A 20,008-nucleotide genomic window follows, 5' to 3' on the forward strand; every position below is an offset into this window, starting at 1 on the left:
GGTTGTCCCTGACCCTTCCCACCAAGCTGTTCCCTTTTCCTTTCATTGCCAAACAGAAATACCACAATCTGGCTCTCAGCATTGTGGCTTCAGTCCTCATATTCCTACCCCTCTGTTGCTCATTAAGAGTCAAAGGCTGAAAATCAGTGACCAGGCTTTCCTCCAGTTTATGGCTACTCTGGAGCATCTGACAGGTGATCCCTCCTTGCCTGAAACCCCCTCTCCACCCTTCAAAGATGAGCCGACACACCAGAGTAGTGGCTCTGTGATAGTAGGCTGAGGTGGAACAAATCCTGGGATTAGGGTTTATCTCAGCAGACTGATTTTCACCAATTAATGGATATGAACCAATGGCTGTTCCTCATGGGCCAGGTTACCTGTAATGGCAGGAGACGGGCCTGGAGGGTTCGTTGCTGGTCGCTCTATCAGTGGTTCTCAACCTTTCTGATGCTCAACCCTATAATACAGTTCCTCATGTTGTGACCCCCAACAATAAAGTTATTTTCTTTTTTTCTTTTTTTTTTTAAACATTTCATATATATATATATATATATATATATATATATATATATATATATATATATATTATTGATTTTACACAGAGAGGAATTGAGAGGGACAGAGAGTTAGAAACATCGATGAGAGAGAAACATCGACCAGCTGCCTCTTGCACACCCCCAACTGGGGATGTACCCGCAACCAAGGTACATGCCCTTGACCGGAATCGAACCCGGGATCTTTCAGTCCGCAGGCCGACGCTCTATCCACTGAGCCAAACCGGTCCCGGCCAATAAAATTATTTTCATTGCTACTTCATAACTAATCTTGCCCTTTGTGAATCGTAATGTAAATATCTTTTTTGATGGTCTTAGATGACCCTGCTAGCAGTTCTCAACCTGTAGAGCCTAAGATCACCAGAAAACACAGATATTTACATTATCGCAGATATTTACATTATGATTTATAACGGTAGCAAAATTAGTTAGGAAGAGCAACGAAAATATATGGTTGGGGGTCACCACAACATGAGGAACTGTTAAAGGGTTGAGCAATAGAAAGGTTGAGAACCACTGCTCTACATGGAAACGTGAACATGTTCTTGGCAAACTGTGAATGAAGGGACTTGGTTTTGTTCACTGTTATGTCCTATGGGTGTAGAACAGTACCTGACACATGCCAGGTACTCAGTGATGTGTGAAGGAACCCTGGAGGAACTCCCTTGACTGCAGGGAACCCTATGGTGGCAGTGGGAGAGGATCTTTTGGCCAGCAGTTCCTAAGTATAAAGTTCTTATCTTTTTTGTGTTGGGAATTTTTTGGGAGTCTGATAAAGCCTTTGAAACCCTCTTAGGATAAATATCTTCAAAATTATTTTAGTTTTCACAAAGAACGGGTTTTTATTGAGTTTTCTGAGAGAGGAAGGGAGAAAGGGTGACATCAAGTAAAAGAGGATGGTTGCCTCTGTACTGCCCCAATAGGGTCAAACCCACAATGTAGGTATGTATCCTGATCGAAGGTTGAAGCTGGAACCTTTTGCTGCATGGGACGGTGCTCCAACCAGCTGAGCCACCCAGCCAGGTCTCAAAATCATTATTATTATTTTTTTTAAATTAGGGGAAACTATTCGAATAGTTACTGAAATACTTAAGAGCAACTTTTGTGATAGGATCATATGTATTGATGCATTAGATAAAATGTATTGACATTTAAAATACCGTTAGAGAGTTGGTTCTGATAATGGTGGACTGGCTTCTAACTGACTAACCCTTATGCTGATAATTATAAACTGCACAAATGTAAAACACCAACTTTTGGAGGTGTTGAAGGACAAACGATACCAGAAACTGAAGCAGACACTATCATTGAAATAAGACACTAGGTGAGATTCATGCTTGGCCTGTGGTTGTAGTGTTTTCAGGTGTTGTCCAATTTCTCTTTGCAAAGAAATTAAGAGTGTTTTGTGCCTGCTCTCTGGGTAAAGCGCTCCTCAGAACTTGATCTTTGCAAGGCTGTTCTTGGCTTTATTTTCTTCTATGTGGAAAGCACTACCAAGAAAGCTTGTAAAATTTCTAGATCAAAATGATTGTTTCAGAACCTCGAATGGGAAGACATCTCATTTAGATGGTTAAAAGTATCCACCAAATAAGGTAACCTAACAATACAATTTTTTTCTTCAAAGTCTTTTCAGAAGTGGGCTTTCTTCCTCTCAGAAAAAGATTTTTGCTGTCATTCTGAACAAATGCTTTAGAACTTGTCCTTCAAAAGTTACTAAGGAGCACTTCAAATGACTGTTTTCCCATTTCCTGATAAACTTTTCTTTTTAAAAAAGATTTTATTGATTTTTTTTTTTTTTTTTTTTTTTTACAGAGAGGAAGGGAGAGAGAAAGAGAGCTAGAAACATCAATGAGAGAGAGACATTGATCAGCTGCCTCCAGCACACCCTACTGGGTATGTGCCTGCAACCAAGGTATATGCCCTTGACCAGGATTGAACCTGTACCCTTGAGTCTGCAGGCCGACTCTCTATCCACTGAGCCAAACCGGTTAGGGCTGATAAACTTTTTTTTCAAGTGCAGTGATTAAGAGACCTGCTTCAGATAAAGTCGATGACTTTTAAAAATGTTGACAAAACATCTCGGAGGATGTTGGAAAAGGCTTTGTTGCCTGTGCACTTCTGTAAGAAGACAAGGAGAGCTTTATCGCTAAATTTTCAAAAAATCAGTTTTGCAGGAGGCCCATCTGCTCAGAATGAACCTTTTCTATTCAGGCGAAGTTTTATTTGGCAAAACCTTTTTACCACTTCCAAAATGTTGACAGCCTTTGTAGTTTGCAAAGGCGATTTACAAAGTAAGAATTCTTGTGTAGCATCAGCATGTTCATAGCAAAAGCATGAGCAAAAGGCCTCCTTGGGGAATAGTGAGGCTGCTGTTTCCTGAAAGACCTACTTTAAAATGTTAAAATAAATGTAATCTTTTCTCCTACACGTTCAGGGGTCCTCAAACTTTTTAAAGTAGGGGCCAGATCACGGTCCCTCAGAGAGCTGGAGGGCCGGATTATATGAACTACTAATCCCTACTGTAACACCTTGGCTGCGCTCACTGCCCAAAAAACCTGGCGGGCAGGATCAGACTCCCCTGGGGGCTGCATGTGGCCCGCGGGCTGTAGTTTGAAGACCCCTGCGTTACATCGTTTGATGGGGGAACTGCTTCCAACGTTTTCTTTTGACTCAATCCAGAAAGTAGCTCAATAATTTCTGTGCGCATGTCCCGACACTCTGACATGCCTCCCTAAGAGTGTGCAAGAGATTTTCTTTGGCCTTCTGGTAAGCAATCTTAGAGGATACTTTCATAAAAGCTTCTTGTGAAGAAGCAAATCCAAGTGTTGGGAGTATTCCAGCTTTTTTGAATTGAGCTTTTCTTACATAAACCCCCTCCCCCCCCTTCATCTTGATGCATTTTTAGGACATGTTTTTTCTGTTTTGCTGGTTTCATTCTTCCATTCACAAAAAAATTTCAGCACAAAAATCCCTGGCTTTTGTGTCCTGTCGTATTCATTATTCCCAAAGTGAAACTGGCCGGGCTGTGTTTGAAAGGCGACCCATAAATGAGGAAGTCACTAGTTTGGTTCCCAATCAGGGCAAATGCCTGGGTTGTGGGCTCCATCCCCAGTAGGGGCCTGCAGGAGGTATCTGGTGGGTGTTTCTCTACCCTCTCCCTTCCTCTTTCTAAATGAATAAACATGTATTTTAAAAAACAAAAGTGAAACTGGATAATAGTTATTTTTTAAATGCTTTTTAAAAAAATTGATTTGAGAGAAAGGGAGGAGAGATGGAAACATTGATGAGAGAGAAACATTGATTGGCTGCCCGTTGCACTCCTAATGGGGGTTGAGCTGCAACCAGGTCTGTCCTGACCAGGAACCGAACCAGTGACCTCTTGGTGCATGGGATGATGTTGAATCTCTGAGAAACATTGTCCGGGCTGTGATGGTCTTTTGAATGCATCAACCTGACTAGGCTACAGTCCCCAGTTCTTCCATCAAACACTAATTTAGGCATTACTTGGGAAGTGGTAAGGGGGAAACGCTGAGGCAGGTCGCCTGGATTATGGATGAGAAGTCAAATATGCTGCCCTCCATCCAGGGGAAGGAAGTCCTACTCTTACATGAACTTCATGTCATCGGGCCTCCAGTTAAGTGGTCGGCAAACTCATTAGTCAACAGAGCCAAATAGCAACAGTACAACGATTGAAATTTCTTTTGAGAGCCAAATTTTTTTAAAAAAAAATATATTTTATTGATTTTGTACAGAGAGGAAGGGAGAGAGATAGCAAGTCAGAAACATCAATGAGAGAGTCATCGATCAGCTGCCTCTTGCACACCCCCTACTGGGGATGTGCCCGCAACCAAGGTACATGCCCTTGACTGGAATCGAACCCGGGATTCTTCAGTCCCCAAGCCGACGCTCTATCCATTGAGCCAAACCGGTTTCGGCGAGAGCCAAATTTTTAAACTTCTAATGCCACTTCTTCAAAATCGACTTGCCTAGGCCGTGATATTTTGTGGAAGAGCCACACTCAAGGGGCCAAAGAGCCGAATGTGGCTTACAAGCCGCAGTTTGCCAACCACGGCTCTAGTTCAGTATATAATAAGCTTGGCACTTTGGATTGGTAGAGGATAGACATATTGATGTGAGAACAACTGGATAACCACCTGTCTGGAGAAACATTGTGTTACCTCATGCCTTATATTTTAAAGTAAAGTTCAAGTGGATCCTGAGGTTGCAGAGACACCTGGTCTCCCTGACTCAGCTGGAAGGACTCAGAGTCTCCAAGCTGTTGTCAGGAGGAAGGGCCTGACCCCACAGGCCTGAGGGAGGAAGACTCCTCACCCCACCTTTGGCCCCTAGTTCCTCAGACTTTGGTCCCTCCCCAGGGAGCCATGACTCCGCACCACCTATCCATCCAATACCCACAGGCTTTTGAAGCACAAATGGTAGAAATGTGAATATACTTAAATCTAGTATCTTTTTCTTTGTGACATCATCCATTGCTTTATGTAGAGAACAATAACATTTTCATGTATTTTGTGGGCAATTTCTAGTTTATTGTATTATGGACATAGAGTTCAGCCTGTCCAGTTACTGCTTTGGGAGATTCTTGACATTTTCTTTCTTTATAATACACATATGTGGTAAAAACTTCCTGTGTGAAAAGTAGTCACAAGCTGTATGTGGTACAGAGTTTGATGTGGAGCTTTGTTTCAGTCTTATTCATAATATGTTGATTACATAATATGCTAAGGACTCTCTCTACTTTTGTCTTTCTGGCAACATGTAGGCCAGTTCAGCATGGTTGGGTCTGAAACCAAGGCTCCTTATGACTTTGATTAAATTTAGTTTTAATCCTAGTTCTAGAATTAAACTCTTTCCCCCCCCCCCCTTGTCTATACTCCTCAGAGATCCAGCCTTTCCTCTGATAATCAGTAAACCTCAATGTTGAGAACCAATTCCAGCATGTAATAATTACAAGAGTTCCATCAAAAGGTTGATGGGACTTGGGAGGCTCAACAAGGGTGAGCCACATATGTAATTTACCTGTTGGAAAAGGCTAAATACAGTGTTTCCCAACCTTCTCTCATGATGAGAATCACCTGGTGGAGTTGTTAAAACACAGATTCCTGAATCCCAACTAAGAAGTGCTAAACTAGAATTTTTGAGAACATATAGGTAAAATTGCATACCTAACTTAGTGCTCTGTATATAAAATCTGTCTTAGAGCACTAGTTAAGTATACAATTTTACCTATATGTTCCCAAAAATTCTAGTTTAGCACTTCTTAGTTGGGATTCAGGAATCTGTGTTTTAACAACTCCACCAGGTGATTCTCATCATGAGAGAAGGTTGGGAAACACTGGGCTAAAAGGCAATTCCCCCAAACCTGAATAAGATTATTGTTAGCTGCCAGACAGATCAGGGCATTTTATTGCCTCCAGCTGGCCAAACACCTGAACAGCTGTAGGCTATTCCCCAAATTGACAATGCTCTGTACCCTTTGATACCTTACCCTTTGAAGTGTATATTTCCACCTTGCCTTAGGATAAATGGTGTTGAATAAAAGCACGGGTCCTTGGTCAAGGCAGAGTCTTCTAGCTCCTTCAGCTGGAAGCTCTTCTGACCCCCAATGCCTATCAAAAATATCTTTCGTCTTGGACTCCTTCTTAATCATCCACACGGAGCCCTTTCTCCAGAATGCTGAACCCTTTGCAAGGCTTGGGAAAAAGCACCCCGGCACCCCAGGGCAGCAGAAGACAGTAATCTGGACTTGACTAATGGTCACAGAGTCAGGACCTCTGCAGGCTAAAGGTGATAGTTATATTTCATCTCCTGAGCCCTCTGGCTACTTTTCCATGAGACCAGACAGAGGGATCGGGGAGCAGACCTCAGAACTGTCCTCAGACCTAAAGAAATGACTCATCATCCTTACCTCACCTCTGACAATCAGCTCCCAAGACCACGAAAACCCTAACCCACAACATCTTGTGGTTTTGCCCTAGAGAATCTGTCACTTGCTTGCCATTGGGAAGTTCAGGCTTTTGAGCATCTCCTGGGTGGCGTCCTTATAATAAGGCAGTCAGTATTTCTCCATTGCAGTTCTTTTTTTTTTTTTTTTTAAATATATTTTTATTGATTTTTTACAGAGAGGAAAGGAGAGAGAGAGAGAGCTAGAAACGTCGATGAGAGAGAAACATCGACCAGCTGCCTCTTGCACACCCCCTACTGGGGATGTGCCCGCAACCAAGGTACATGCCCTTGACCAGAATCGAACCCGGGACCTCTCAGTCCGCAGACCGACACTCTACCGCTGAGCCAAACCGGTTTCGGCTCCATTGCAGTTCTTGGTGTCTAGTGCCTGGCTGTGCTGGTGCTGGGTGGACGGATTCTCTGTTCTGTAGTCGGTCCCCCTGCTCAGTGGCAGTCAAGGTGTTGGTTGGCTGCATTTGCATCTGGAACTTGGGTTCCTCTCCCAAGCTTGTTTTTTAATTTTTATGTTATAAAATCATTTTATTGATTTCAGAGAGAAAGGAGAGAGAGATAGGAACATCAATGATGGAAGAGAATCATTGATCTGCTGCCTCTGCATGTTCCCTATTGGGGATCGAGCCCACAACCTGGGCCTGTGCCCTGATCAGGAATCAAATCGTGATCTCCTGGTTCACAGGTAGATGCTCAACCACGGAGCCACACCAGCTGGGCCCAAGCTTGTTTTTTATTAGTGGCAGCATTCAGTTCCTTCAGATGTAGGACTGAAGTTCATTCACATTTCCTTGCTGGCTGCCAGCAGGAGCTACTCTCAGCTTCTAGAAGCTGCCCTCATTCTCGTCACTTGGTCCCCTCCATCTTCAAGTTACCCATGGCACAGGGACTCCTTCTGCTTCTGTCACTAGCCGGAGAAAGCTCCACTTTTAAAGGCTGGTGGGATTAGATCAGGCCCACTCAGGTAATCTTCCTGTTTTAAGGTCACCTATGCCATAGGAGTGATATCTCATCACATGCGCAGGTTCTAGGGAGCAGGCAGGATAGCTCTAGGTGTGCTGCAATGCATAATGGCTCATAGGTTTTCATTATAAAAGACACATTTATCGGTTACTCTGTTCTTAAAAATATTTAAATTGATTTTTGTTGATTTTTAGAGAGAGAGAGAGAGGGAAACAACAATGGCTGCCTTCTGCACACCCCCTACTGGAGATAGAGCCCACAAACCACAACGGGGGGCATGTGCCCTGATGGGGAATTGAAGTGCAAACCTTTTGGTGCACAGGCAATTTCCACCCAACTGAGCCACACTGCCCAGGGCTCAGTTACTCTATTTTTAAAGTCCCAAACAACACAGCCTCAAATTACATAAAACATATTTAGCAAGAAATGTTTGACTGGGTCTGCGTGAGCAGGGCTGATTTGATCTGAGTCTGGTCTTTCAGCAAGCAGCTGGTTTCAGCTAGCTGCAGGCAGCTATGGTGGAGGATGGTCAGCTATTTCTAGACCTGCCTCAAACCTCCCAGACTGCGTGCATGGTTCTGAGTGGTGGTTAATGTGCAGCTTTTGCAGCCTGGCTGCCTGAGCTCAGACCTCAACCCATCACTTACAGCCAGGCGGCTCCAGGAAGTCTGTATCTGCATCTGTTCTACATCTCTATCCTGGGTGAGCAGCTTGATCAGACCAACCCTGAACCCTTGGCCTTTCACTCATTCCAGCTGGCAAATCCCCTTTACAGTTTCAAACTGTTTGAGCTGAATTTTATGTCACTTGCAACCAAACATATCCTAACCATTGTTGGCTATATATCAGCTTTTATTAAAAAAAAAAAAACAGGGGGGGGGGGTTATATCATTTGTCAACGAGAGCCCAGATACTAAACAATTAAGACAGCAGCTATTTCTAGATATCTGAGGCCTTCATTCTGACCTCAGCAGGCCCAGGAGGCTGGACAGGCCACAGTGATTCTGTCCATCAGAAGGGCGGCACTCAGCCCCTTGGTGGCTAAAAAAGAGTCATTCCTCCTCCTCCTGAATGAAACCCCGCTGCACCCCCTAAGGTCAAAGTTACCTTAGTTCGGATCTTGGTACACTGCCATCTCCAAAACCTTAACCCTCAGCTCAGTGATCCCTGCTAGGTTGGAAAGCTTTCCTTACACAGATGAGCCCAGAGGAAAGGATAAAGCCCCTGGAGTCCCACCCTTAGGAATTTCGGCGGTGAAATGGTTTGGCAGTTTTCCCGCATTTCTGAGGCATCCATGCCCTTAGGCGGATGACTCGGGGTACAAGTTAGAGATTTCACATCACCAGTCCTACTGTCACGTTGTCCTACGTGGTCAGCTGGGGGCGCTCCCCGCTATCGCCTGGGATTGCACAGCACCAGGGACTCCGCCCTTCCTCCCGCCCTGCGGGTCGCTCAGGACTTTCCCATGGCCCAGCGCTACGAGCGGCAGCTCAGAGGGGCCTGCGATCTGCCCGGCTCCCCCGTGGCCGGACGGCGGGGCCTGCCGGCAGGTTCCGTTGGCTTGTCCATCGGCTATGCCCATCGGCTATGCCCATCAGCTACGTCGCGCTTCGGGCTGCGGACCGCGAGGTGCCGCGACTCGCACTCCTGCCCAGACCCCTGAGATCAGGTGGATTCCACCCCCCTTCCCCGCCCCACCCCAGCCCATTGCCCCTATAAGCCCAAGGGATCAGCGATGGGCGATGGTCACGGGGCCGCGGGCGCCCGCACCTCCAGCACCTTCCCTGCCCGGCGATTTCCAGCCCCCGGGCTGGACAGGAATTCCCCGCGTGCTTCTGATTCGGCTGCACCGGTGCGGGGAGATTCCTAATAAGTCACCGATTGCAGTGCAGGGTCAGCAAATCCCCGCCCGGCGGGTAGATCCCTGTTGGGGCAGCTGTTTAAACACCTAGGTTCTGCTCACCCCGACATTGCCGGAGTGGGCACCGGGGCGAAAGCATTTATTTTCAAAGCTTCCTTGAGGGTCTTTCTTCCTTCCTTTCTTCCTTCAATATATATTTTTTATTGATTTTTTACAGAGAGGAAAGGGGAGGTGTAGAGTGCTAGAAACATCGATGAGAGAAACACCGACCAGCTGCCTTCTGCACGCCCCCCATTGGAGATGTGCCCACAACCAATGCACATGCCTCCGACCGGAATCGCACCCGGGACCCTTCAGTCCCCAGGCCGTCGCTCTATCCCCTGAGCCACACGGGTTTTGGCCCCTGGGGGTTTTTCAAAGGAGCAGCAGGGCTGAGCCCCTCTGGGAAGCTTGAGCTCTAGGTTCAGCTGGAAGGTGTGAAATTCATTCCAAGATTCGAGTTCTGTATTAGAATTATATGCAAAAAGTGCATTGTGCTCCCTAATGTGTCTGGGTTCATTCTATATAATAAGGGTAATATGCAAATTGACCCTAATGGCGGAACAACTGGGAACGACGGGTCGCTATGACTGGAACTGACCACCAGGGGGGCAGACATTCAACCACAAGCCAGGCTGACAGTTGTGGGCACAGCGGCTCTAAGGATGTGGTAAGGACGCACTAAGGATGTCAGACTGCAGGGAGCGGGCCTAAGCTATCAGTGGGACATCCCCTGAGGGCTCCCAGACTACAAGAGGGCACAGGCCAGGCTGAGGGACCCTCCTGTCCCCCGACCAGTGCAATAATTTCTGTGCATCGGGCCTCTAGTTTTAATATAAAAGCAAGTGCTAAAAGACCCCTTTTAGAAAAAGATAAATTCATAATGAACAAGAGGTTAAGATTTCTTTCATTCAGAAATCTTAGATGCTATAAGGGGCTCACAGCAGGTGTCAAAATCACACATTTATATGGTGTGAAGGAACTGAACTGCAAACTGAAGCAGAACCGGTTTTTCCACAGGAAGAGAAGTCAATGGAAGCTCTGTGAAACAAAAATTCTAAGTTTCCAATCAAGCATCAGACATAACATGGAAGTCACTAAAACCCACGAATATACATGGAAGCTACTGAAGTATGGTAGCAGAAACTACTGTTTGAGTTCTGTACTTATTTGTTTGATAAAACAATAGAAAGTTATTTTGATTTTCTGAACTTGTGTATGCTATAATACTACATTGATGATGGTTTGAATATCCCATTGATTGTGATCTCACTGGTCACCGAAGCACATTCTTCTGAGAACCAGATTAGCTCACTTATCCTAAATTGTCTCAGTAGCTACGTACAACAAGTTTCGGTTGACTCAGTGGTCCCGGAATCTGGACAGCACAATTATTCTAAATTGCCCCGTGGTCCCAGATAATGTGTTTCTGTTGATTCAGGGATTCATAGATACTTTAGATAACTAACTTGCTCAGTTTTGCTTCTGTAAAAATGCTTTTTGTGAAGCAGGTTCTTCATTCCAGACCCAAAGGTGTAGTCAATAGCTTTGTGATATCCTGCCCATATAAGCCAGATGTGGCAAGATCTGGAGCTCTTTAGCCCCATCGTATGCCACCAGCCTTTAATAAATGACTCCATAATTTGAACAAGTACATGAGGGATTGAAATAAAGGAATATATATATCCTGAGCTATGGTTATTTCGATTATACATGTTAAGGGCTTACTATAGTGCCAGGCCTACTGAAGGTGCTTCATAAAATGGCAATAATTATCATTATTACTGGGAATCAAGATGGTAAATACTGAAGATTCTGGAAACTTACAGAATGCCCTTTGTGTCTGTCTCCCAAGATAATCATCAATATGTTAGAGTCGCTGAAGGAGGAATGCCCGAGGCCAAAAGTGGTTAAGAATTATACATTTATTAGGTCACCTGGAGAACCAGATGGGCTGAGACCCCGAAAGCGCCAGCACCCAGGGAGGGGGAATCACAGATTTTATTTTATTTCATTTTTTTTAAAATTCAATAAATCTTTATTGTTCAAATTATTACAATTGTTTCTCCTTTATTCTCCCCATAGCTCCCCTCCACCCGGTTCTCACCCCACTCTCTGCCTTTACCTCCCCCCCTTTGTCCACATCCATAGGTGTACGGGAATCAGAGAATTTAAAGGACTATAGGTGGGCTTTTCTGGGTGGGTCTGGATCCTGGGAGGGCCCGGAGGGATAGGATAATGGTCTTAGCAAGCGAAAGGTGGCGTAAGCCAAAGGGAATGTCATCGGGGACGTGGTCTAAAGATCAGTTCCTCGGAGAGGGAGAACCGGATTCAATTATCTGATCAGACCTAACACCATAAGCCCGGGGAGGCCGGCTCTTTGGAGGCAGCCAGGGGGCGCTCCTAGGCGCCGGAGGAAGCCAGGCAGCTGGGTTGGGAGGCCAAGAGCTGGTTGAAGGGCACGTCCGCTGGGTCTTCTGGCTTAGGGTTAGGGTGGGCGGCGCCCCCTGCAAATCTCCACTAGCCTCTTTTTTCGAGGCGCCCCTTCCTGTTAAGGAGCCGGGGGACAGTGATGGGCAGGCCGCGGGGCCATGTGCTGTGCTCTCAGTCTGATGTTCCTGGGACTTGGGACTGGGGTGTGGACATGTTTCTAGGCTCCCGCCTGTCCTTGTTTCTTCCCTGGAAGCTGTGAGGGCTCCTCAAGGCCTGCAGAAAGCACCCGACTCCTAGTGAGGCGAGCCTCCCTCCCAGGGACGCCCCAGTCCAGCCTTTCCCGTCTCCAGCACTGTCCCTCCTGAGCCCCACTGTTTCCTACTTCTGGGCTGTCACGTGTGTCCCCAGCCTGTCTTGTCCCTCCATTCTCCTCCACCAGACAAGTGCCCGCTGTTCCTCCAAGAGGGCTGGGGGCGAAGCCTGCCTGCTCCCCAACTTGTGCTGGGGGGTCTTGTTACTCTGGCCCCTCTGTGGGCTCCAGCCTCTCTCTCCTTCCCTTTGGTTGTGCTGAGCCGGTGCCCACTCCCCTCTGCCAGCCTGGGCCTGGACCCTCGGGGTCTGAAACGGGGTCAGGAGCAAGGCCCCCCACGGGCAGAGGCTGAGGAAGTTCGGAGGCAGCTCAGAGGGAAGGACACACATCCAGCCCAGCCTCCGGGGAGACCCCACCTCATCCCCTCACGCCAGCCCCCCTTCAGCCAGTGCGTTCTTCCTCAGGCTGCACAAGGCCGCCCCCCATCAGACCCAACTCAGTAAACCTGGGGAAGGCCAGAGCTGTCTGAGTCAGTGGCCCTTCCACGTGGCCCCGGCTGTCCGTCCTGCTCTTGCCCTCACTCGACTCCACTCCAGGAAGAGAGGTCCCAAAGCCTCACGCTGCTTTCCGCAGCCCTGGCAGGGCCTGGCTCAGGGGGAGTGATGGCAGACAGGGTGTGTGCAGCATAAAGGGCCCTCCTTGGGAGGGCTCCCCTGCCCTCTGCAGCCCCCCCTCCCCCCCCCCCCCCCCGCCTCGGAAGGGCCTGCCTTCTTCTTCTTAAAAAAAAAAAAAAAAAAAAAAAATATATATATATATATATATATATATATATATATATATATATATATATATTATTGATTTTTTACAGAGAGGAAGGGAGAGGGAGTTAGAAATGTCGATGAGAGAGAAACATCGACCAGCTGCCTCTTGCACACCTCTTACCGGGGATGTGCCTGCAACCAAACGTACATGCCCTTGACCGGAATCGAACCTGGGACCTTTCAGTCCGCAGACTGATGCTCTACCACTGAGCCAAACCAGTTTTGGCAGGCCTGCCTTCTTGACTTAACTCTCAGCTAGCTGTAGTGATCTGTCTTTTTAAAAAAAATGATTTTATTGATATCAGAGAGGAAGGAAGGAGAGAAACGTCAATGATGAGAATCATTCATTGGCTGCCTCCTCCCCGCAACCCGGGCATGTGCTCTTAGCCTGAATCGAACCCGGGACCCTTCAGATCGCAGGCCAACACTGTATCCACTGAGCCGAACTGGCCAGGTCTCAGCGGTAGTGATCTTGACATTCTTAATTTTTGAAAACCAGGGGCCCTGCAGATCCCGCGGCCAGATGACCAAGGTGGGGTCTGTGCTGAGGAGGAACAAGTCGCAACAATGTTCCCTTTTCTTCTCCAAGGGCTTCGGCCCAGGCGCCCCGCCAGGAGGACCTCCGTTTAGCCTGTGCCTGCTTCTCCGCTCTGAGATGTTGTTAGGATCCAGCCATTTCTGTCACCCTCCTGGGGGAGAGCCACGAACGACTGACTCCCGTGGGGCGCCAGGCCCCGCCCCCCTGCAGTGACTGAGCTGGGCACAGGCGGGAGGGACCGCTGCTGGCTGGCTACAGGCCCAGGACCCTTCTCCTGGGGTGGCTGCCCTCCCGTCCCTGGAGATAGGTGGCTGAGGCCAAACCCGTGCCGTTTCCCCAACACCAGACCCCCTCCTTGCCCGCACCTTCAACCTCATCAAGAAGGGCTGCGAGGGGCCCAGCAGCCCCTGTAACATCAGCCTCACCATCAGCTCCGGCTTTGCCCTCCGTGGGAATGTGCTGTTAGCTCAAACCTCCCCCACTCTGCCCCCCGCCCCCCCCCACCCGTCCAGGGAACATCTCTCGACTCGGGCCTGTGGCCTCTTTTCATCCTGGCACTCACCTCCCTCTAAGGCCCTCACGGGGTCCTTGTGTACCCACCAGCCAGGAACAAGGACAAGCTGTGTCTTCAGAGATCTCTGGCAACCTGGCCCCGAGAGGCCCTCTGATGGGAATGGGGACAGGAAGGTTCACAGCAGAAAAAACCCAGTCCCCTTTTATTGAGCCAACAGGCAATTCCTCACTCCTTTCCCAGGCAACTTGACCCCGAGACGCGAGGGGACATCCTTCTGCGCCCGCCCCAAGGACCCCGAACCTGGGCGGGGCGGCCCCCGAGGGACACTCCTGGCCTTCACAGCAGCAAACGCTGGGCTGTGGGGCCCTGGAGCAGCGGGGCTCTGGAGGGGGCTGTGCCAGGCACCGGGGTGCCCTGGGCGTGGGTCAGGGTGGCCTAGGGAGGAGGTGTCTGGAATGAGGGAAGGGCCTGGTGTCTTCTTCCTCCAAATTCTTCATAAATAGAGCTTCACAGTAAGAGAGGTATGTCCACTTCCAGGGTCAAACCAGCTGGCTCCTGGCCGGGGAGTCAGACCTCAGTGGGTCGCAGGGGGGCCCGTGGCTGGGCTGGGCGGGCAGCACCGTGACTTTGGGGCAGAGCCCTGCGTCGGCTAGGGGTGGGGGGGCGGGGGGCGGGCTGCTGCCATCGGAGGTTCTGAGGGTCGCTGAGGTAGTCTGAGGGGCAGGTCCTTCCAGACAGGGGCCGGTCCGAGCATCACAGGACGCAGCCGGGACTCAAGCCGCCTGAGAGCAGAAGGGGCTGCGCAGCCAACTCCAGGCAGGCCTGGGGGGAGGCAGGGAGGGTGTGCCAGGGGCTGAGGCTCTGTCTCCAGGAGACCGAGGAGCACGAGTGGGTGTGGGGGGACTGGGAGTCTGCACGGGACTGAGCTGCTCCTGCAAAGGTTGCTTGGGCTCGCTGGGAGACTGAGGCGTTTCACAGGAGAGGAACCTTCTGTGAATGAAGAGGGCAGCCACGCAGCCATCCAGGGCCCGGCCTCGCTTAGGTACCTGAGCACAGGGTTCCTCCAGAGGCCACCAGGGCCTCCACCAGGTCAGAGGGCCGCCAGCAGGACCTTCTCCAGGCCGGGCCGTTCCCAACAGCCCTGCGCCTCAGCTCTGCTTTCTGCAGAGCGTCCCCACCGGGGGGGGGGGGTCCCCCCGGCTGCCTGTGCCCGCCCAGGCCCAGATCCAGACCCTCCTCCACCGCCCGGCGGGGCACCAGCGCTCCCCCCGCCCTGGCGTCTCGGCTCCCGCGGAGGCCGGGGTCCGGCCGGGGTCAGAGCACCTGCAGCTTGCGGGAGCAGGTGAGGTTGCCGTGCACCAGCCCCCACATGGCCAGCAGCTCGGCGGGCAGCAGCTTGTGCACCACCAGCATGGAGCGGAAGAAGCACGGCTCCTTGTTCATGCGGCTGTTGCGGTTCCGGGAGATGCCGAAGGTCTTGAAGCCCTTGTGGGCCACGGGCTGCACGCCCAGCACCTCCAGGCACATGCCCAGGAACACGTCGTCGATGGGGTAGAGCTCCACGGTGTCGCAAGCGCGGTGCAGGCGGCGGGCCAGGCCGCCGGCCATGAGGAAGCCGCCGCCGCCGGCGTAGGGCGGGTAGCTGGCCTTGCCGTACAGCGGCCCCGGGATGTAGTACTTGTTGTCCTTGCGGCGGATGGGCCGGGCGTGCTGCAGCACGTCGCCCACGAACAGGTCCTCCTCGGGCCGCCGGTCGGCCAGGAACTCCAGCAGGTTGGTGGGGTGGACGAAGACGTCGTCGTCGCCCTTGAAGACGTAGCGCACGCCGGGGCAGAAGGTGTCCAGCCACCGGAGGAAGTGGGTCTCCTTGAGGGTCAGGTTGAAGAAGCTGTCCAGGAAGTCCCACTGCAGGATGTCGCCGTACAGCCGGTCCTCGTAGGCCAGCAGCTGCTGGTAGTGGGCGCGCTCCTCCTGCTTGGAGGCCGTGCCCAGCAGGAAGAGGGTGCGCCGGGCGCCCCGGCCCGCGCCCACCGACGCCTGCTCCTGGCCCCAGGTCTGGCGGATGGCCTCCCGCCGGTCGTGCTGCGTGATGACCGACTTGACGACCACCAGCAGGTAGACGTCGCCGCGGCACTTCTCGGGATGGTTGAGCAGCATGGGGAAGTAGCGGCAGTGGCGGTAGAGCAGGAACTGCTGGAAGTGCGGCTCCAGGCCCTGGAACCAGGACTGGTGCGTCAGGTTGACGTTGGCCGAGCAGTTGGTGGCGGTCACTTCCCAGGCCTGGGGGCCCCGGGAGGCCATGGGTGCGGGGGAGACCGGCTCCTTCGATATCTTCCAGAAGTCATTGGGGTTCACCAGCTGTCCACTTGGTTTCTGGGCCTTCGGGGGCCCTGGCGTGGGCGGTGGGGGGGGCTCTTGCAGAAACTGGCCGGGGGTCAGATTACGCTGGAATACAGCTATGCCCACGAGCAGGGCCAGGGACAGACACACACTCTTGTAGACAATTTTCTTCCTGGGGGAGCGGGGAAGAACAGAGGAAAGGATGAATCCCCGTGATCCTCCCAAAAGCCCCAGAGGGGCAATGGGTCCTGGGTATGGGTCAGAGGAGCGTGCTGCTTCCTCTCCCACCCTGACTTCCCTCCTCTGAGACCAAGGAGCCACACAGCCCAGGGCAGCGGTTCTCAACCTGTGGGTCACGACCCCTTTGGGGGTGGCCTAAGATCATCGGAAAACACAGTTATTTACGTTACGATTCATCACAGTAGCAAAATCACAGTTATGAGGTAGCTACGAAAATAATTTTGTGGTTGGGGGGTCACCGCAACATGAGGAACTGTATTAAAGGGTCGCGGCATTAGGAAGGCTGAGAGCCACTGGCCAAGAGCCTAAGAGGAGCACGGAGGGACAGGCGCCTGGTACAAGCTAAATGACCTCGACGGGGCTCCCTTAACCTCTCCGAACCGTGGTCTCTTCTTCCCTGAAATAGGGTTCTAGCCAAGTGCCGGCGACGCAGTGTGTGTGCAGCCGGGGATTGGCATTCTATAGGCACTGCCTCCGGGGAGACCTTTGTCCAGTTCCCGACCGCAGCAGGGCACCTGGGTCCATCACTTTCATTTCCTGGGCAGATCCTGCGCACCGTCCGGAAACCAGGGGGCGGAGCAGAGGCAGGACCTGCTCTGTGCCTAGAGCTCTATGGGGGGGCGGGGCCATCGGGGAGCAGGCTCTAACCTGGGAAGGAGGAAGCCTGTCCCCCCTCCCTCCAGCCCATCCATCTGACCCAACAAGAATAAAAGCCCAGGGCATCGAGCATGACCACCACCCCGAAGCCCCAGCCCGGCCCCACCGCCCTTCACACCACACTGCCCTTCACACCACACCGGGAGCTACACTGCCTGGGAGAGCAACACATCCCGACTCCACCTTCCAAGGACCCTGCTTGCCCAGGAACCCCTATCCCACCCACTTCAGAAGCAGAAATTAGAGTGTTGCCAGGAATGCTGGACTCAGCACCCTCTTCCTTCAGCTCACAATCTGGGGGTGGCCAGGCCACCTGCTCTGGTCTCTCCTGTGGAGACATGGGGGTGACAGTTTCCCACGTGGTCCCAAGGTTTCCTTCCTCTGCATGGACTGGGGCACCTCAGGTCCTGGGTTGGGGGTGTGTAACCTGAGACTGACCCTGGGAGGGTGGGGAGCAGAGTGCTCGGTTCTCCAGCCCAGGGGGTTTCCAGGAAGCCCCCCATACCCTCCCCCAGGAGGGTCACCCCAGGGGAGGGGGATGCGGCCAGGCCCCTCCACCACAGGCCGGTTTCCCCTGCACCGTCCCACTCGGTTTGTAGGAAAAAGTCCTTCAGGGGAGAGGAGGGGAGAGGTGGGGAGAGAAGAGAGGAGAGAAGGGGAGCAAAGGGGAGCGAAGGGGAGCGAAGGGGAGAGGAGGGGAGAGGAGGGGAAAGAAAAGGAGAGGAGAGAAGGGGAGAGGAGATGAAGGGAGAGGAGGGGAGAGGAGAGGGAGAAAAGGGTAGAGGAGAGGAGAGGAGAGGAGGGGAGATGAAGGAAGATGAAGGGAGAGGAGGGGAGAGGAGGGGAGAGGAGAGGGAGAGAAGGGGAGAGGAGAGGAGAGGAGGGGAGATGAAGGGAGATGAAGGGAGAGGAGGGGAGAGGAGGGGAGAGGAGAGGAGAGAAGGGGAGTGGAGAGAGGGGAGAGAAGGGGAAGGGATGGGAAGGGAGAGGAGAGGAGAGGAGGGGAGATGAAGGGAGATGAAGGGAGAGGAGGGGAGAGGAGGGGAAAGGAGAGGAGTGGAGAGAAGGGGAGAGAAGGGGAAAGATGGAGAGAGAAGGGGAAGGGATGGGAAGGGAGAGGAGTGGAGAGGAGGGGAGAGGAAGAGAGAGAAGGAGAAGGCAGAAGCGCGCGGGCCGGGAGAAGGGAGAGCCACTGGGGGCAGAGGACAGGGTCGCCCAGATGCAGGAGGCCCTCGGGGTGCGGGCTGAGCGCACGGGCTCCAGGTCCCCGGCCGCCGACTGCGGGTCCAGGCGCGCACACGGTCGGGCATCTCCGGCCGCCGGTCCCCGGCCACTGGCGCCCGGACACCGCGGCCGCATCCCCGCGCCTCTGTCCTCCCTCCCCTCGGCCCGGGACAGGGAGCCCGGCGGCCCCGGTCCGCACTCACCCCAGAGACATGGCGGCCGGCGGCGAGGAGCGGCGGCGGCTCCGGGCGCAGCGGTGGCGGGACGGCCGGCGGGGAGCGCCCCCGCCCGCACTTTTCTCTCGGCGGCGCGGGGAGGGGCCAGGGCGGCGGCCCAGGTGCGGTAACCCCTTCGCGGCCGGCCGCCCCTTCTCAGGGCGGAGCCGGGGCTGCGGGGCGCGCAGAGCCGCTCGGGGTCCTCGGTCGGAACGCGGGCGGCCGGGCCGGGACCTCGCCCCCGGAGAGCCGCTTCCCCGCGGGGCGCCCGGGAGCCGCCGTCCCGTCTGGGTGCGTGTGAACCCGGCCGCCGTCCATCGTCCATCTCCCGCCGCCGCGGCCGGGGCGGGCACTGCCCTCCGGCTCCGCTCGGCCGGTCCTCGTTGGGGCGCAGAGGCTGCCGGCGCACCCCCGTCCCCGCAGCCCCAGGCAGCAGCAGCCCGCTCCCAGCCTGGGCGCCGCCCGCCCCGGGAGCTCCCCTTCACCACCGAGGGCCTGTCTGCCCCGCTCCGCCGCCTTCTCTTTCCATCCATCAGCAAACTCGTCCCTCAAAACCCTTCCTGCCCCCAAGCTCTTATTCACCCATTTGTGCGGCGCCGGCCCGGACGGGCGTGGAGGGGCGCCCTGGCTCAGCCGGGCCTGGGACGACGGGGTCCCATCCAGGGGACTTCCCGAATCCTCTGGTAGGTGCGCTCCCTCCGCCTGCCTCTCCCCATGTCTGTGCCCGTCCCTTCCATGCTGAGGTCCCACCACGCAGCGTATGGGAGGACCTTGAAAAAGGCCAGTGGAATTAAGGGGAAGCATTTATTTATTTATTTATTTATTTATTAAATATATTTTTTTATTGATTTTATACAGAGAGGAAGGGAGAGTGATAGAGTTAGAAACATCGATGAGAGAGAGTCATCGATCAGCTGCCTCCTGCACACCCCCCACCGGGGATATGCCCGCAACCAAGGTACATGCCCTTGACCGGAATCGAACCCGGGACCCTTCAGTCCCCAAGCCGACGCTCTATCCACTGAGCCAAACCGGTCCCGGCAAAGGGGAAGCATTTAGCAGCGAACATTCTTCCAGCAGCGAAAAGATGCCAACCTCAGCTCTGGGCAGCTTCTCAGCTGACTCCCTAGCAGCGTATACTGTTGTGATCCCCACTTTACAAAGGAGGAAATGGAGGTCCCGGGAGGGGAGAGCTTAGGAGGTTCCATCATTAATAAGCAAATCCAGGAGGCCTGCCCGGCTCCGGAAGCAGGCTCGGGGCCTTCTCTCAGGGGCGGCCACGACAGGGAGCTGCTTTGAAGCTGGGACCCAGGCCCCCGAAGC

General features: G+C 52.7%; 1 protein-coding gene and 2 long non-coding RNA genes across 3 annotated transcripts; 1 reads left to right on the forward strand and 2 right to left on the reverse strand.

Moving 5' to 3' along the window:
* Window positions 1-1,514: 1,514 nt before the first annotated feature.
* On the reverse strand, window positions 1,515-3,241 carry LOC311626474. Its single transcript, XR_014795690.1, has 2 exons — window positions 3,173-3,241; window positions 1,515-2,976 (listed from the first exon to the last, which is right to left on the reverse strand). It is a non-coding gene; the product is annotated as an uncharacterized lncRNA (long non-coding RNA).
* Window positions 2,849-8,556, forward strand: LOC311626471. Its single transcript, XR_014795687.1, has 3 exons — window positions 2,849-2,963; window positions 3,164-5,491; window positions 5,897-8,556. It is a non-coding gene; the product is annotated as an uncharacterized lncRNA (long non-coding RNA).
* Window positions 8,557-13,231: 4,675 nt separating this feature from the next.
* Window positions 13,232-19,428, reverse strand: B3GNT7 (UDP-GlcNAc:betaGal beta-1,3-N-acetylglucosaminyltransferase 7). Its single transcript, XM_084891828.1, has 2 exons — window positions 18,674-19,428; window positions 13,232-16,521 (listed from the first exon to the last, which is right to left on the reverse strand). The coding sequence occupies exons 1-2, from the start codon at window positions 19,216-19,218 to the stop codon at window positions 15,324-15,326; spliced, it is 1,743 nt and encodes a 580-aa protein (XP_084747954.1). The 5' UTR covers window positions 19,219-19,428; the 3' UTR covers window positions 13,232-15,323.
* Between the last annotated feature and the right edge of the window lie 580 nt (window positions 19,429-20,008).

The sequence above is a fragment of the Pipistrellus hanaki genome, assembly GCF_964339955.1.
Source record: "Pipistrellus hanaki genome assembly, chromosome: 8".
In the NCBI taxonomy this organism is placed as follows: domain Eukaryota; kingdom Metazoa; phylum Chordata; class Mammalia; order Chiroptera; family Vespertilionidae; genus Pipistrellus; species Pipistrellus hanaki.

What these genes read in the sequence shown, in the direction of transcription:
- B3GNT7 (XM_084891828.1), bottom strand. Translation starts at nt 19,218, where the DNA reads ATGGATGGAAAGAGAAGGCGGCGGAGCGGGGCAGACAGGCCCTCGGTG. An exon ending in CCGGCCGCCATGTCTCTGGG is followed by an intron (nt 16,522 to 18,673) that starts GTGAGTGCGGAC and finishes CCGCTCCCCCAG; the next exon opens with GAAGAAAATTGTCTACAAGA.